This window comes from Sesamum indicum, linkage group LG7, assembly GCF_000512975.1.
Source record: "Sesamum indicum cultivar Zhongzhi No. 13 linkage group LG7, S_indicum_v1.0, whole genome shotgun sequence".
In the NCBI taxonomy this organism is placed as follows: domain Eukaryota; kingdom Viridiplantae; phylum Streptophyta; class Magnoliopsida; order Lamiales; family Pedaliaceae; genus Sesamum; species Sesamum indicum.
The window spans coordinates 5250311-5268992 of record NC_026151.1 but is presented as its reverse complement, the minus strand read 5'-3'; the positions used below and the strand labels follow the sequence as shown (position 1 = coordinate 5268992).

Below are 18682 nucleotides of genomic sequence, written 5' to 3'. Positions count from 1 at the left end.
TGACAATGAAAATCAATAACGAATTGGGAGGGGAAAAATGAAGGGAGCCCATGTGGTAATAGAATTTTTAAAAAATACTCTTATAAAAATTAAAGCATTAATTACCCTTTCGTGATATAAAATAAAATTTAAGAAAATCTCTTAGTACGAAATTTAGCCACACGTGCTTTGAGTGTGAATTAGCTATAAAAGTATATTTTTTTTTATAGTTTTGCCCTTCTCTTACATCTAATATATAATACTATATATATTTATTAATAATAAAATATTTTATATAATTATTATTTAATTAAAATATTATATATTAACAATAAAATATTAGATTAATTAAATTAATTAAAAATTAATTTATATATTAAAAAAAAGAAGTAGCGGGGATCTGGTTGGTGACCTCTACCTATCCGTTGGACTGGAGATGTGAATCTTTGTTTGATACACAAATTTGTATATCATTCTTGTATTTTTTGATCTTGGAATTTTCGATCGTTGTCTGAGATTATTTTTTGAGGCAGTCCGAAGTGACACATAATATTATTCCATATAAACTTCATCACTTCTCCTTCCGTTATACAAGCGAGTAGCTCTGCTTCCACCCACTTGGTAAAGTAGTCGATGGCTCCCAAAAGGAATTTTCTTTGTCTGGGAGCCAGGGGAAAAGGTCCCATGATGTCTATGCCCCATTGTGCGAAATGGTAGGGTAACAACTGTTGGGGAATAATTAATAGTGACCAAGTCTCTTACACTCTTAGCCACATGTTTTGCTTATTTTAAACAAACAATCCGTTGGCAATATTTTGTGGTTGATAGAGAGTCCAACTTCCTAGCAACTTAGCTACACATCTATAAATAGACTCAGTCCCTATGTATTTAAAACACACCCAAATCGAGAGCCTCTTCTCTTCAAGCTTCTTCCTCTTCTTTCACTTCTGAGTGTTCTTTTTGTTCGTTGTTCTAAGCTTTCTTCACGAGTGCGCGTGTAAGAAAGTAATAGCTGTGTTAACTTTGGGGAGCGATCGATTTATACTATCTGCATCACGGTAGTACCGAAATTTCGCTATTAAGGCAGTGGTTTCCACAACACAGTCTTTCATTCTTCTTCTTCATTAGTCATTTGTGTGGATTGTTGGGGAATGACTAATAGTGACCAAGTCTCTTACTCTCTTAGCCACATTTTTCGCTTATTTTAACATGAGGCTAATTAATGCATATTAAGAAAATTAGAGTTATAAAGTCTCGTCGTCTATATTTGTTCGTCGGATCCAGCCCGACAAAGTTATGTAAAATAATTATATTTACACATTCTGATTTATGGTTTCTGTCTTTTGTATAATTACAAAAACCACCTCTAACAGCAAAAAAAATAAAAATAGTTTATGTAATAACATTCACGTTTTTAGAGGGTACGTGTGTGTAATTTTTCAGAAAATATGAGTGGTTTATATAAACGAAATCGACTTTTTCAGTGGGTGTATGTGTAATTATCCCAAAAATAGAAATGATTTATATAAATAAGTTATAAATCAAGAGGTGTAAATGTAATTATCCTAGATACATTATGATTCCTTAAAAAAACGACATATATTATTATTCTTGATAATATCAAATGAAAATTTGCTGGTCTCTATTTATATACAAATTTGTGTGGACGAAACAATTTCACACGTGCGGGCCCTTTTTAGCATAACATCAATCTATGTCGACTGAGAAATGGATGGACTGTATTTTACCTTATGTGAAAATACTAACAGATCGAAAATATGATTTTTAAAAACTTTTAAAAAAGAAGACCATTGTCTCCTCCTCAATGATTCACAGGGATCTCATTGTTTTGTTTATTTATTTATTTAGGATAATGTTTCGCCTATTAATATTTTTTCAGTGCAGTCTCTTGCATTTTATTTCGCTAAAAAATTATTATCGCCGATTAGTAATTTTAATATTTTTTAATAATCTCATAATTATATTTTTTTTTCCACTTAACTACCCACTGCTCTACATTTTTCTCTCATCATATTTTTCACATCAAATTCTTTTTATATGCTCGAAAAATCATGTACGACGATAACTAGTTAAATATAACCTGAAGGGATGTCGACATAATTTAGATTTTGGGCGCAACTGAATGTCATTAGTATATTTGTATTTTTTGTGACTTTAGCATATGTATTTTAAAATAAAAAATTTAATGTCTTTACAATAGTTGAACTTTAAAATTTATTTGATTGTATAAGTGATTGACTTTATATTAAAGATTGCAAAAACTGCCCCAACTCAATTAGACTACAAAGTATGATTTTAGTGATTGTCAGGTTAGGTTTAGGCTAGACTTTTTAAAAATAATAAATATCGAATTGAGCCGAAAAATTACCTAAATTGGTCCAACCCGCACCGTGTTCACTTTTAGTGTAATGCTCTACCTCATACTCAATCCCCCTACACCATCTCACAAAGCAATTTCTTAGTATTTGTTGTTGTTTGTTCACCTTCTTCAGAGTATCTGGGCATATCTCCCCAGAATACTTCTCCATACCTTCTTTTCTTTTCTTTTAAATCATTACCAGTAGCTTGACTCTAATCCACTCGATTCCCTTTTGCAGCCAATCAGTTATCATATATGGGTGCTTACGGTGCGATTTTGACTTTTTTAAAACTATTTTCAAATTAAATTGTCATTGGTAGTTTTATAAAATAATTTTTTAAATTGCCACTTCTAAAATCAAAATCAAAGGTGCGGTTTAACGGTTTTATTACTTGCAATAAAAATAAGACGTTGAGACTAACATAAATAAAGAATTGAACAAGTGTTTGTATGCAGCAATCAAGAAAGACCAACATTATGCACCATATATCACCAACACTCTCAAAACTTTAAACAGATTAAAATGTAAGAACATATATAACAATCCAACAAGAAAACACTTAGTTCAGCAAAGGCCAAGAATTGGTTATGGACATATTAAAAATATTATTAAAAAAATATATTAGATTTAATTGCATCCTTAATCAATATTTGATAATTAATACTAGGTAATAGTAGACTATGCAATTGAGAATTTGTAGACAATAGGCATCGAGATCGACTTACTTCATTGTATGGATGTCATCCTGCATAAGCACAACTTAACTATTATTATGTATAGCATAAAGAACCTGTAACAATTGTGACACTTATTAGTATTTAGTGTTAGCAAAAAATTTAAAAAATAAAATATCATAAAAATATACATTTAATCATTCATGCAAATTCAAACCTAATAAAGATTCCTTTCAAATTAGTCGTATATGTTCTTTGATGTTGCGCTAGAGCTTGATAACTCCAATTCTGAGAATGACAAGATCATTATCAATAGATTCAATAAATATTTAAAAGCATAGAGTGAGAGAGAACAAAGATAAAATAGAAGGGGGTAAGAGAGAAAAGAGAGGCGGAAAAGGGGAGAAAAAAATATGGGAGGAAAAATGAATGAAAAATTACGGCAATCATCAAACAGACTTAAAGTTTAAACGGACTTAAAGAAATTAATCATAAATATTTTTTGGTATAAAGTCCAAATATAAATTTAACAAAAACGGACTTTAGTAATATGGATCTTTAATAATATATGAATTTTGTGCTTATATAATTTGAATATAGAATTCTTCTAACAAATTAATTATTTTATCAAGTTATTATATATATATTTAAAAAATTAATTATATATTTAGCGATACAGTTCGATTTCTGACCCTTTTTTAAGCTCGAAATTAAAATCAAACCAATAGTATTGTGCAATTTTACTCTAAATATAGAATTGCTATTTGAAAAATAAATCATAAAAAATGGTTCAATTCAATTTAATTCGGGCAGTTTTGGGTGGTTTGAATTTTTCTTATCACCTCTAGATCAGCCTCACTAAATCACTCATTTTCAGTATCCACTCTCAGCTCATTTAAGTTTGCTTATTCCCTCATCTTTTGTTTGTTCATTTTTTTGAACATTTTCAATTTTTTCATCAACTCTATATTAATATCCTTAATGTGGTCCAATGCAACACTAAGGGTATCAAATTCACTCTCTTCATCTTCAGGCTACCTATAGTCCTTATCAGATGAGCCATCAAACTCTGATGAGGAATCTGTTAACCAATCACCTACCACCATTTTCCCCTTTCTTTTTTCACCCTCATCCCTTACCCCTTCACCCTCCATCCTTGCTATTTTTTCACCTTCATTCCTTACCTCTTCATCCTCCATCCCTATTGTTTTATCACTCTCACCCCTTACCCTCTTACCCTCCACACTTGCATTTTTTCCACCCTCATCTTTTGCCCTGACTTAGAAAACAAAAATGTTTCAGAAAAGCAGCCCAACTATCACTATGTCTAACAATAAAACATAGAGGGCAAGAAAGCACATGGTTAATAGTGCAAATGGGTACCATTTTGGGTCAATATAAAGGACCACATATACGACAAAAGACAAGATTTTTTTATTCTACTGAACAAGCATAATAAACATAAAGAATGAATATTATAATCCAATCAAAGATTTCTCAACTATTTCAATTAGTTCAAATTTAATCCAGGGGCAATGAACTGTATTTTGAAAAACACATGAAATTTTTTATTGATTTTCTCTCATGGATTTTTTTTCAAATATTTATTAAAACAGAGGGAGGGTAAAATGCACTTTACGCATCTATATACATAATACATAAAGAAACTTTTTATTTAAATAAAATAAATGACAAATATTATACATGTAACCATGCTGAAAGAACTTGTTCCATGCTAAATCGTACCATTAAGAAGTGCAAGACTTGCTACAAGTGAAACGACATGTTTACAAGACGGAGCTGGCCCAACATATCTGTATTCATCCATTGCAGGATCATATAAAACCAGCTGAGAAGACAAAGGCTCGTAACGAAGCTCTCCGTGCCTGCTCACATTTCTAGGTTCACTATTTTCAGTACAGCATAGAATTTTGCCTCCAACTGTTAGTTCCACACATTTGGTGATTCCTCCCCCGAGCACAACGCTGAACTGTTTGCTCCATGATTCCACGACCCCGTATGCTTTCATCACCCACACATCACAGCTTATATGCGTTCTTGATTCCGCAACCAACACGCAGAGAGATCCCATCACCACAGATATCGAAATGTCTGCACAAGCATTGGTATCCAGGTCCCTGTCTATTTCCGGCAATTGCAGTTCCCCAAAAACCTCATTACAAATGTCGAATAACATGATGCGCTTGATATTATTGTATAACGACGGTAAACAGGTGAGCCAGTGGACAAATCCATGCAGGAAAACTGACCTGCCGAGTGGAATATTAGGCGGAACTGAGACGTTCAGTCTTTTCCAGGACCTAGCCTTCACGGAAAACACTGCAGCTGCTCCAGGCATGTGCATGCGGGAAGTGACGGGACGCCTGAGCTTTAAAACCTTGTAATCATTCACAGATGCGTCGAATCCAATGCCATAGTATAGATCGACTGGATTGAATTCATCGGTGAAACGATGAACCGGTAGTCCAGTTGCCCATCTAACGCATGGATTACACAGTTGTATGCCCACGTAATCGGACGAAGAACTGGCGAGACAGAAGAGTCCATCGCAAGAACCCATAATTCTGCAGCTTTCAGCTGCACCTCTCTTCCCCAGGTCTAGTTCCATGTTATTCACGGGAAGTGTACCAGGATTGCTTTCGGGGAACAGGCGCAGTTTGAGGGGAGCGCGGGGATCTGCGTGTCTTTCAGTCAGAATTACTATACGGTTGCTGTTACTGTTTTTCAGGGAAGCACCGAAGTGGTATTGATGTTTGGCGACGAATTTGGGGTCGCTGATTGTAGAACACCACCATTTGGAGACGCTTCTGAAGCTCGAGAGGGTCTCCGGCGGAAGCCATGACAGTATCTCGATTATCAGATCTTGAGGCAATGGACTCTCCTCAGAATTCATGATTTAACCTGCAAATCTAGTGATGAATTAGTCAATACAAAGATATTAAAAAAAGATCAGGGAAATATAGTAAGTGAAGAAGGCATAATTGCAATTATTTATATATATAAGTTTGAGCATCGGATGCAGCATTGATCAGAGCTTGTTTGGTGGAGGAGAACTTGTGAAGATGCGGATTCTTTTTTCTCTAAGGCTTTTTTAGGATTTGATCTTTCCTAGCTTGGTGAGATATGAGAATAACAAACAGAAGAAACTTTCCAAACTTCATAAGCTTTATTTTTGGAAGATGGAGATTAGAGAGGAAAAGATTTGAGATAGGACGAAATTTTAAGTAACATAAGGTTTGCTCGAATCTGAACAGTCATGTGGCAAATGCATTACACTTGTAATGTATTAGCGAATAATTCAAGAAAAGTGATCAATCACGTAGCAGATGTATCACACTTGTTCTATGATTAATATGGTTTAGCCAAACCTACTTTGACTAAGAATCTTTTTGTGTGCGCTTCTGAAATATAAAATATATTAAATTGTGTGTATTTTGCAAAGACAACAGAAATTTGAAATATTTTCAGTATTATTTGTCTGTTTACACTTGACTCAGCTAGTCCAATTAAGTATTTGATAAGGCTCAATTTGGATAAGCTGGAATATTTACTCTTAGGCCTAAACTTTAACTTAATTATTCTGGGATGTAGCTAAAATTAGAAATTCAAAATAGTTCTTTTTTGTTATTTAGACAATGCTTTGAATGGAAAAATCGCATTTTTAGTCTCATATGTTAGAATGTTTTTTAATTATTGATTTTATTTATCACGATTTTCTCATCCAAAAAAACAAAAGGGTTAGAGAAGTACCTGTTACCTGCAACAAGTGAGAGAAGGATCTTTCTGCAAATTCTGCTTCTTCAAGATGGATGAGGACAGCCCACTTACTAGAAATTGCTTACAAAATCATGCATGAGTCGTAACCAGACATCATTAACTAATTACAAGAGGTAATATTATGGCTAAGACAAACTGATCATGATGAAGGTAATAGATTCATGGAGACTAATTAGCAACATACAACGTTTCTGCAATTTCAAGACATAAATTGAGAATTTCATACAAGGTATATATATATATATATATATATATATATATATGGTGTTTGCTTATTGAGTCAAGGTCAATTATTTTAATATTCTTGGCTGTCACTTTTGTTTGATTAATTAAAAAAGTAAGTAGAGGGTTTGAAGGTGAAAATTGGGGAGAGTCCAATAATATGTTTGAACGTGTTAAAAGACTATACCTAACATAATAAGGTATAAAGTATAGTATTTTTCATAGATAGTCAATGTGAACGCGTAGCATATTGCAATTTGATTTCTTAATGATCCTTTTGATATACCAAACATAGTCTTGTCTATATTCTTTCTACCTATGTACCTTGTGTGAATGCTTAACAAATTTCATTTTTTTTATTAATCTATTACCTGCTTGAAAGGTACATTTATGATAGACATTTATTGAGAGAATGTGCTGCCACCAGCGACAACACTAATTAATTTTAGGGTAAATTGCATAACGCTCTCGGTATGTTTTACTGAAATAAAATTTCTTTGTATTAATTTTGTAGGCGAAAAAACTCCTGTATTATTTAAAATATAGTAAAAAAGTCCTTCTCTGTTAGAAATTAATGGAGAGTAGTTGACACTCGCCTATTTCGTAAGTGGGCTTCATTTTTTACCTTTTTTAGGATTACTTTATATGTGCAAATGTTCATTTTACCATCCTTTTTTACATGTAAATATATTTTAATAAATAATAATATTATTGATTAATTTAAATTATTATTTAATCTAAATATATTTTAGTAAATTATATTTATTTACGAAATATATTAATTAAATATAAAAACCTAAAAAGTATATAAAATTTTTAAAGGTTAAAATTTCAAATTGAAAAATCACCAAACAAAAATAAATATATTAAAATTCACATTTTAAATTTAATATTTATTAAATATAAATATCAATCAATTATATATTATTAACAAAATTAAATTATTATTTAGTTTAAATATATTAAAATAAATTATATTTATCCATACAATATATTAATTAAACATAAAAACATTATATTAATCTTTTTAAATTTTCTTATATAATATAAATAATTATTAAATTACGATATTTTTTTCAGTATTATAATACATTATTATTATTTTTAAATTTTAAAAGTGATGGGTCGCGGCCACAAGGCTTTGGGAGGCGTCAAAGCGGCGATGCGTGGCCATCCATAGAACGACGTTGCCCATCATAGAGTTGCTCCCGTCGCCGCATCTATATATATATATATATATATATAATTATATTGTGTATAACGATATATATAAATAAAAATTATATGTATAGTATGTATATACTTATATGTATAATTGTATATATATAAATAAAAAATATACTTTAAGTTACTTCAAATCTGGACTATCCATTTTTTTACTAGTAAGATTAAAGGCTGTCATTACAAGGGTATAACGGCAATTTGGTAAAAATTTTAACGGTACTAACCACAATTAACGGAAGGGGAGTGTGTTATAATTTTAAAAAATACAGGGGTTTTTTGCCTATTTCTTTTACACAGGGGGTTTTTAGCTAAAATTTTAAAATACTGAGAAATTATATGCAATTTATCCTAATTTTAAGAGAAAGCTATGATATGTATAGGGCTTATTGTAATTTTGGTCCTATATTTATAAGGGGTTGACAATTTTTGTTCTTTAACTTTGGAGGTGGCAATTTTGATACTGTATCTTTCAAATGTTCGAGATTTTGGTCCTTTAATCCAATTTATAACAATTTTGCCCTTTTAATAAAAAATAACCATAGTCCACTACATGCTCTAATTAAGGTAGACCTGACATGCTTCGAAAATAAATTAAACCTCCATAAATTCATACCTTATTTTGACCGTCTTTTTCTTAGAAATTTCAAGTTCTCAATTTTACGGACTTCCTCCAGCTACACTACCACAACATATGGTTTGCAAGTATTTTCTTCTTCAGCAACAAACAACATGGCTTATTTTGTTTCCTACCTTAGGGAATAAAAACACTTCAATATAAAGACTTAGTAAAATTTTGGATGATCGAGTTTGAACAGAAGCTTTTAATTTATTGAAAAAATATTTAAAATATTAATTCCTCTATTGGAGGAGACAACTATTTACCCTCTCATGAAAAAGAGGACTTCACTCTTTGGAAAAATCCTTATACGCTGAAAAAAAAACCTAACAATTAAAATTTTGAAAGTCTCGCTTTATTTTCTGAAGAGTTGGAGAAATTTTTCTGATGTCCTCCATCTGCTTCCTAATTTTTTATTTATAATAGCCTATGGACTTTAATTACGGACTTCAAACTTATTTTAGATGATGTCATTGTGTCCCTCACCTATTTTTGTTCAATTTCTCAACTGTGGTTATTATGACTTGTCTGCCATGTGCTCGCTAGTTGGTGTCCTCTTTTCTGACTGTTGTCGTCTTTGTCTTCTTTTACCATTTTCTGGTTTCAAGTTTCTTTTAGGTTACTCGAACAAGGGTTTTTCGCGACAAGGGGTATGTGATTGTGCCATTGTTTGACATACATCATGTCGCATTTCTTCTTCTTTGTGGCATATGTTGCAGGCAGCTTATTCTCCTAAACGAGCATTGATTTCTTTTTGAACAAGCTTTAGCGAACTTGGTGCTTTTCTCTGTCATGGAGTTTATCAATAATGATCCATTTAATTTAAAAATATTTTAAACACATTTCACTTTGTCCATCTTAGTGAGACAGACCCAATATCTCCAAACTCTTCTAGTAGATATTTTATCTTCGCTAAGGAATGAATGCTACCATGTCAAGTCTCTACAATTTGATGAAATAGAATGTCAAATGAGACCCTTTTTCGGCATTTTCTGGAGCTGTTGAGATAAACTTAAGCTCCAAAATATTTTCTCGCTTAAGGTGGGGATTATTTTGTTAAACGTCACAGACCGCCCCGCTGATCCATTCTGGAAGTTTTGAGATTTTAAAAAATCCTGGTGACAAGAGCTCCAAAAGCATACCAGTCTCGGACTTCTTCGAGTTTCAACCTTTCAAGCATCCAGATCTGGTTATACTTGTTGGATGCGTCTACTATGGTCTTGCTTCAGTCGATTACTTTTGGGAAACCAGTTTTTCAACATTCTCTGGTACACCTTCCAAGCAAAAAATAGAAGATACTAAATCGTTAGTATTAACCTTAGAAGTATATGTAATTGGCTAATGTTAATCTCTCCCTCTTTTACCCCAAAGGTGTTAGGTTGACTGGAATTATCAGGAGTTTGTACTTCTTGTAATTCAATTGTTGTCTCTTCACTAGAGTTTGGTGATGACCTCGTGCAAATTGTACTTGAATCTGTCGCTACAGGTTTAGAGCTACGCTCTCTTAACTCTTGAGCCATCATTGAAGCCGATGCCTTTCCCATTCATTCTAGTACACCATGCCATAACGAGCTAGAACCAAGTTTGGTACTCCTGATCTGGATAGTGTCAATATCAGCTTGTTGGACTTGGCTAGCTATTTGGGCTTTAACTGCAAGTTGTCCAAACTCCTTATCAAGCTCCTCAAGATTCTCCTGAAGTACCTAAGCCTTACAATAATGGAGTTTGCTTCAGAAACCTCCATCTCGTCAAGAAATCTACAAGAGTACTTTTCGATATTTAATAACAACAATAGTATAATAATAATAGTATTGGCATTCAGCTTGCCATCTAATAATACGAGCTTTCTTGGTATTTTATTCAAGTTTATTTTAGTCAAAGCTTTAGTATTCATATTATTAATTTTGAAGTAAATTCTTTGGCTAGTAAGAACAAAGGCCATTTCTTAAACGTCTTTGAAACAACAAAGAACTCCCTCATTGATTTGCCAAACTTTGGCTTATTGTTCATTGAATAATCTTTCTGTATATCTACATGGTTGTTCACTAATAGTCGTCTTCTTCATGAGCACTGCTTCCCATCTATAATCATTGGCATCTACATAGACGGTACACAACAAGCTTTGAAGTTGTTTCTTATCTTTAAGAATACCAAAAACAATTGTGAATTTTCTCCAATGTGTTCTTGCAACTCAATACTTATTTTTATCTCACCATAATTTTTCACCAGAAAAACAAGGTTATTGTAAGCAAAGACTCCAAACTCAATGACTTTAAGATTGTTATGCTCCTTGATGATCTCCTGCATATCCTTTTTATCCTCCATATTCACTTGGATGAGTTTGTTCGAACATACTCATACTTGCATTCCTCTTTAACCTTCAAAGTAGCTTCGATCTTATTTCTATCCCACCATACCAAAGGGTTCTAGCTTACATTCCTATGGATAAGTCTTTTAATATTTTTGGGAGAAAACTTACTTTCTTCGTTTATGTCTAATGACTTATCTCCTGTATAGCTTCTTTAAAAATCATAAGTTCTTCTTTAGAAACTTTGCTGAAACCTTGTTGCTCGAAAGACAAATGAGTCTTACCAAATTTCCTTTTTATCTTGCATTTTAGGATGAGTTAATTTGGCAACACAATTACCAAGTTTACTACGAAAATTTATGGGCATTATCCTATTACCTAACGATATGTATATAGAAAAGGGACTAGTTATTCAATTCTTATGGTAACATGATCTAGACTGATTCTCATATTTTCTAAAGGGAATTCCCCTGGGATTCGACCTCACTACTATCAGCCTAGTAAGAAAGGCATTTACGGGCAGCTTTCGAGAAGGAATAAGTAGTCTTAGGCCTTCAGTTCTTACAATTGTGAGTTTGATTTCCTATCAGACTAAAAGCAAGTCTGGTGAAGTCACCTCGGGATGAAATTTCATACCGTTACCTTTTCTTCCCTATGATTATGATTTTTGAAAAAACTTAACCCAAAATCATACTCTTGTATCCTCATCCTACAACACCAGCAGAAATAATTTCATAACTTGTTCTTTCTAGCATGCGTTCATATTTTTCCACAATAGGTTGCTACAAATGATATAAGTCATCACAAGAAAAATAATTTTCTTTCCCAAAGATATCGAATACAACTTGAATTTGTTTTTAACCTTCAGGGCATCTAAGTTTTATAGTGTCAACTCTAATTTTCTGAGGAATTAAGGCTTTTACCAACTCCTTCTCTTTACTTTTATAGCATGTTATCCTATCTTTCAGGCAAATAAGATTGGTTGATTTTCATTAAAATTAGTTCTTATGCTATGCGTTATATGAATAGAACAAAAATTGAAATATTTTTATTAACATCCCACAAGCACAATGTATTGTCAGTAGATACAAAAGCAAGCTCATTGGTGGATAGGGTGTTGGGAACAGTGAGAATTAAAGAGATAAATCTGCCTCAGAGTATCCATGGATGTTGGAGGATTTGGAGGGGCCAATAAATGATGATACTTTTGTCAATAGGTCAGCAGATTATGGCAGGCATTTGCCAAAAATGGGATTTGACTTTCATTAAAAATGAGAAAACCAAAATAACTGTTGTGTGCAAGAATGGGTGTGAATGGAGAATTCGTGCTTCTCCAATAATGAGAACCACCACATTTATGATATAATCAATTAAGGGAAGGCATACATGTGCTCATAAAACTCAAAACATACAAGAAAATTATAAATGTACTGGAAAGTGGCTGAAGCAATTTGTAAGAGATAATCCTTCTAAGTGGTTGGAATCTTTGTAAAACAAGATAATAGGATAAAATCAGGTTGATGAAGTCTGCATAAGGTACACAGGGCAAAAAGATATTCTTCTGATCTAATGAAAGGGGACATAAAGCAACAAATAACATGTTTATGATTATTGTGCCACTATCTGCAACTATAACCCTCTAACTCTATGATACTGAAAGTTTACAGAGGTTTAAATCTCCCACTGCTACAAAAAATGTATGTGTGCTTTAGTGATTTGTGGGATGGGTTCTTAGATAGTTGTAGACCATGTATTGGGCTTGATGGGTGTTTTTTTTAGAAGAATTGTACAAGGGTCAAATGTTTTTATAGGGAGGGATGGTAATAATAACATCTACCCAATTGCATTGGCATTTGTTGAAGTTGAGAACTACACTTGGGAATGGTTTCTAAATTTGCTATTCAAGGATATTGGGAGTCATGATCAGAGGGGTTAGGTGTTTATTTCTGACAGGCAAAAGAGGTTAATTGAGGTTGTCACACAATTGGCACCACATGCTGAACATAGCTTTTGTCTTAGACACATGTATAACAATTTCAATCAAAATTCAAGGGGCAAGAATTGAACAAATTGTTTGGGAAGAGTGCTTCAACTTATAGTGTGAAAGACCACTTGATAATAATGAAAGAAATAGAGAGGGTTAATCCTAAAATGGGCAGGGTCAGACTTTGGATGGTTTACTAAAATTCTAGCCCATCATTAGGCAGGATGTTTTTCTCCTGCTAGGTCAAAAAGTGATGTGGTTGTCAGATTGAATCTTTTAATCATTACATTCTTGAAGCAAGAGAGTTTCCAATCACAGAGATGTTTGAATGGATTAGAAAGAAATGTATGGCAAGAATTCAAACAAAAAGAGAGAGGATGGAAAGATACAATAGGGATGTAGATCCAAATATAATGAGAAAGATTGAAAAGCAAAACCATGAAAGCAGAAATTGCTTTCCGAGTTGGATGGGGAAGACAAACTTGAGGTTATGCACTTCGTGCAAAACCACATTGTATACCTCAACGACAGGCACTACAGTTGTGGGATGTTCTAGTTGTGTGGATACCCATACTATCATGCAATTGCTGCCATAGACCACCATAGACAGAGTATGGAATCCTTTGTAGATGCCTACTTCAAGAAGGATGTATACCTGTAAGTGTAGAGTTACATAATAAACCCAATTCCAATGATGCATGACTTTGAAGAATCCCTTTTAGGACCTGTAGACCCTCCACATGCAAAACCAAGAATAGATGCCAATGACATTAGAGAACCAGCAATTGTGTCAAGAAAGGGTCTAACTCACACATGTGAATGTTTGTGAGACAAGGCCACAACAAGAGAGAATGTCCAAATCCTCTTCATCCAATTCAAGTTCATATAGGTGCAATAAAAAACTTATTCTTTACTTATTTTAACTTATAAACTGTAAATATTTCAATCATGATATTTTGTGCATTTGATACAGGAAACTCAGCCTACAAATGTCTCAAGTACAACAATTGCAGCAGAAAGAATACATATTTTAGATGAGGTAAATTGTATATACTTATACAGTTTTATAAAGTGTTGATAAACTGTAAATACTTCTTTGTTGTGGTGTCTTATTTGATTTGTTGATGGTTTAGAGGAGATACACTAGATAAAGGATTTTGGTTAAAAGAGAAGAGCAAGGAAAAAAGAGTCACGACGGAAAAACAAGAAGTAGAAAAAAGAAAAGGAAAAAAAAAAAAAAATTGGAATTTATTCTTTTAGTCATATTTAGATGGAACGGAGATCCCGACAATTCTCTTATTAAATTAAAAAAAGAAAAAACTATAAGTAGTTATTTGTTTATTTGGTTGTTCTACAGATGCCCACACTATCATCAAGCACAGCTTCTGCAAGGTACTTAAGGTATTTCAAGTATTATAACATTAACATATTTCTAACTCTTTGTTATTGAACTAGTAGACCTCAATTCATGTTGTTTTTTTACAGGTGGCTCAACAATATGCACCTCACAAAAGTTCTTCAAATGTTATTAGACCCCCACAGGTACTTGTACAATACTTTTCATTTATTGTTTTTCAATAAATTGATTGTTTCTTATAAAAAAAAATAATAATATTGTTTCTATCTCACCGTAGGTTCATACAATAGCTTTATGAAAACAACAAATCCTGTTTCACTCTCAAGTAAGCTTCAAAAAAGAAACCATGTCTCCACCCAAAAACTTCAAGAAACAATGTTGGTCACATGGTCAAAGTATCGGTCGATATGTATCCGGATTGGTCCTTGCTGATCTGAGAAAATTGAGCGATATTATCTGAAACTATTATGTATCGACAGCTTTGATACAACTTTGACTAAACTATCACTGATTTGAGAAAATAAATATAGTCAAAAGAACCCTTATGCAGTGTATTTCGTGTGCTTATATTTTAGTTTTATATATGTATGAATTTTTTAAGCACTTCTATGATTAATTTAGCAATGCTTGGTACCAATAAAAGTTTTTGTTTGTAATATTAAATAGTAATTTGTGATACTTATATTTTTAGAATATTTTTTTTAAGTATATAATATATTTGTTTCGTATCGCCTGATAATATCTCGATACACTGCGATCGATGTAAAACAATACGACCGATATTATCACCAATACCACGACTTTGAATCATGGTTGTTAATCAACAACGCAATCCATATCATCAAGCATCAAGGGAGTTTCAAATTCATATTGGGTAAGAGCAAATAGAAGTGGAACTTCAAGCACAACTCCTTTGCCAGAAAGCACATATCTACACAAACACAGTATCAAAGAGAGGGATGTTTAGTTTTGTTTCTAATTCAAATTGGAATGATGGATTTTGGTGACAGACTATAATACTTGATTTTTGTTGAATGCTCTGTGTTGTGCACATTTTGATATATGTTAGTGTCTTGTCAATTATCACATTTTGGATTCAGATTTGTCGACTTGGTTTTTGCTCAAGGTCATGTGTTATCGTAATCCATATTCGTTTGGTTTAAATGAAAGAAAAAGGGAAGTGGAAGGGGAGGCAAGTGAAAGGAAAGGAGGAGGGAAAGAATAATAGTTTTTTTTCAAATTATTTGGTATGATTGGAAAGGCAGAAAATTTCAAATACTTCTCCTTATTTCGTACGAGGAAAACAGATTAAGAAGAAAGAAATAATTTTTATAATTTTACTGAATAATCCTTCTTTTCATTTTGTATTAAAAATACATAAATTAATATTATACTAATATATTTTTAGTATATCAAAAATTTAAAAATCTTATAAATAGAAATATTTATCCAATAAAAATAAGAATAAGAATATTTTTAATTAATAAAGATATTCATCGAAATGAATATTGCTCGTTTATTTTAAACTGTTTAGTTTAAATAAAATAAAAATTACTAACAATATTCTCAACGAACGAATTCGAGTTCAAATATTAGTAACTTTGTCGACTTTACTTTTTGTCTTTTTGGCCTTATACTTTCACTTACGAAAATAAATTTAGACTGTGGAGGAGTTTCATATACATCGAGTTTTACTTCACCTTCATCTTTTCTCTCTAACCAAACACCAAATTATCTCTTATATATTCATTTTTACTTCCACTTTTCTTAAATTCACGTTTTACTCCAACGAAACATACTCTAAGAAGGCCTTATATCTCAAAGGTATGGCAAAATAGACAATAACCACTCAAAATTTAGGCAAAACATGCAAAAATCAAGCCCACTCGTAAATCATGCGTGTTTCATGCACACTCTGATAATTATTAACAACGAGGGGTTTTCGTGCAGTATTTCATATAATACTGAAGGTTTTTTACATATAAAAATAATACAAGAGGATATCTTGTATTTTCATCAAAACAGGGAGTGTTATAAAATTTATCTTAATTTGAGATCATGAATTCGAGTCCCATCAAGTATATGAATATTTGTATCACTTTATGTGATTATTTATTTTAATTTTATGTGTATTATTGTAATTTATTTAGTATTTTTAGTTATATTGATGTATTGGTTGAACTGATATATTGCTCAACTTATTAAGAGGTTGATATAATCATAAATGTAATTACCAATTTAAGAAAAAAAACAAGTTATTTTATACTTAATATTCAAAGAAAAATTTCTTATCCTTGCTAAATATTTTTTGGTGATTTCAGAAAGGGTCAGTCCTTATGAGATTTTTATTAGATATATATAAGTTTTCATGTATAAATTTAAACATATACTTAGTTGTATAAACATATATATGAAAGAGTTTGGATGTATAGATTCTAATGAATAAACTTCATTTTTTAGGATAAATTATGATCACTTTTTATAATATTTGATATAATTATAAATACTTGTTATCTTTTAAAAATTTATAAATTTCTCAGCCATGTTGACGGTCGTCTAAAGACAAGCACATTTTGTTAATTTTCATTAGATTTCGATTCAATTTTTGTAGTGAACTGATCAAAATACCTTTTGAATTATGAATTACAAATTTATATATTTTTTTAAATTTTTTTATTTTTTTATGGACTAATACGCTTTATGAATTATTTAATTTGCACACCCTTAATCTTTTTTTTATATATATTTTCACAAACATGTTTTTTAAAAAACCAATAAGAGTAAGATCGTAATTTTCACTTTATCGTCTAAAAATTATGTAGTATTTTTTATTTAAGAGAGTATTTTAATTTTTTAAATAACAAAAAATACGTAATTGTATCAAATTTCATGAAAAAATAATTGTACCTGACTTTTTATTTTTATTGCAGTTGCTAATTACTTTCACCCAAGTAGGGGTAAACATTCTATTGCCCAATGAGCAGAAAAAGGAGATGAAAAGTGAAGGGGAAGGGGAATGGAAGAAAATTTTACATATTTTTTATAATTTGATGTGAGAAAAATAAATTGATAAAAAAAATATTAATTTTTTATAATTTTACTAAACTATCCTTTTTTCTTCGTTTTGAATTAAAAAATAAACAAATTATCACAAAACTAAATTTAAATTAGTAAAAATGTAAAATTTAAACCTACAAAACTTATTAATAAAAATACGCAACAAAACAAGAATGAAACATTTGTTAAATATCAATATCTCAAAACAAATGGAGTCTTGTTTTATAGGTGAATTTTCGGATAAAATGCATAGAACCCCCATATATTTTAAAAAATTTGTAAAAAAAAATCCTCCTGTTATAAGAATAGGCTAAAAGCTCCCCCAGTGTTTTGTAAAACTCAGCTCGATAAACTCAACTCAATTGCCCTCTCTCTACTAAATCCAGCTAAAGGTGTTAATTGTTTAAAAATTACCATTATACCCTTACTAATATATATTATTTCTTATTTTAATGACAGTTATTGATCGTTAAATCTAATCAATTTATCTCAACCGTTAGATTTTAAAAAAAATAAAAGGTCTAGATTCAACAAATTATTTAATTTATATTATATATAAATAATTAATAATTTAAAAAATATATTATTAATATTAAAAAAAAAACTAACTACCCCCGCAAATTCTTTATCAAATTGAGTATGGCCGGCCTCGTTAGTAAAAAAAGATATTTTAGTAAAAAACACCTAAAGAAAAGGTAAAAAGCAAAGAGCGTATGTAATGCACCTTCCGCTAATTACTAACGAGAGGATGTTTGTTGCTGAGTTTACACAAATACAAGGAGATTTTTAGCTTATTCTCATAACAATAGGACTATTTTTGCAAACTTTTTAAAACATAAGAGAATTGTATGCATTTTGTCGTGAATTTTCTACCGTAGTACAGTAAATAAAAAATAAGATAGGAGTTTACCTTATAGCCCTATATCTTCATTTTTCTACTTAATTTTCGATGAAAGCAAATGAAAACAAAATTGGGCTTGGAAGAAGGTTTTATATACATTTAATTTACTTTTCCTTGTAATTTAGGTTCATTTTTCACTTCTAACATAAAACTGTTTTTTATACTTGACTTTTTCTGATAC

General features: G+C 31.4%; 1 protein-coding gene across 4 annotated transcripts; it reads right to left on the bottom strand.

Annotated features, from left to right (window-relative positions):
• LOC105166401 (F-box protein CPR30-like) lies at positions 4638-7048 on the bottom strand. Of its 4 annotated transcripts, none has more exons than XM_020695279.1 (2): positions 6806-7048; positions 4638-5964 (listed from the first exon to the last, which is right to left on the bottom strand). In XM_020695279.1, the coding sequence occupies exon 2, from the start codon at positions 5946-5948 to the stop codon at positions 4770-4772; it is 1179 nt and encodes a 392-aa protein (XP_020550938.1). In that variant the 5' UTR covers positions 5949-5964; positions 6806-7048; the 3' UTR covers positions 4638-4769. The 4 variants fall into 4 exon arrangements, with proteins under 4 accessions (XP_020550938.1, XP_020550937.1, XP_020550939.1 ...); XM_020695278.1 differs by having other exon boundaries at positions 4638-5956; XM_020695280.1 differs by having other exon boundaries at positions 6813-7048.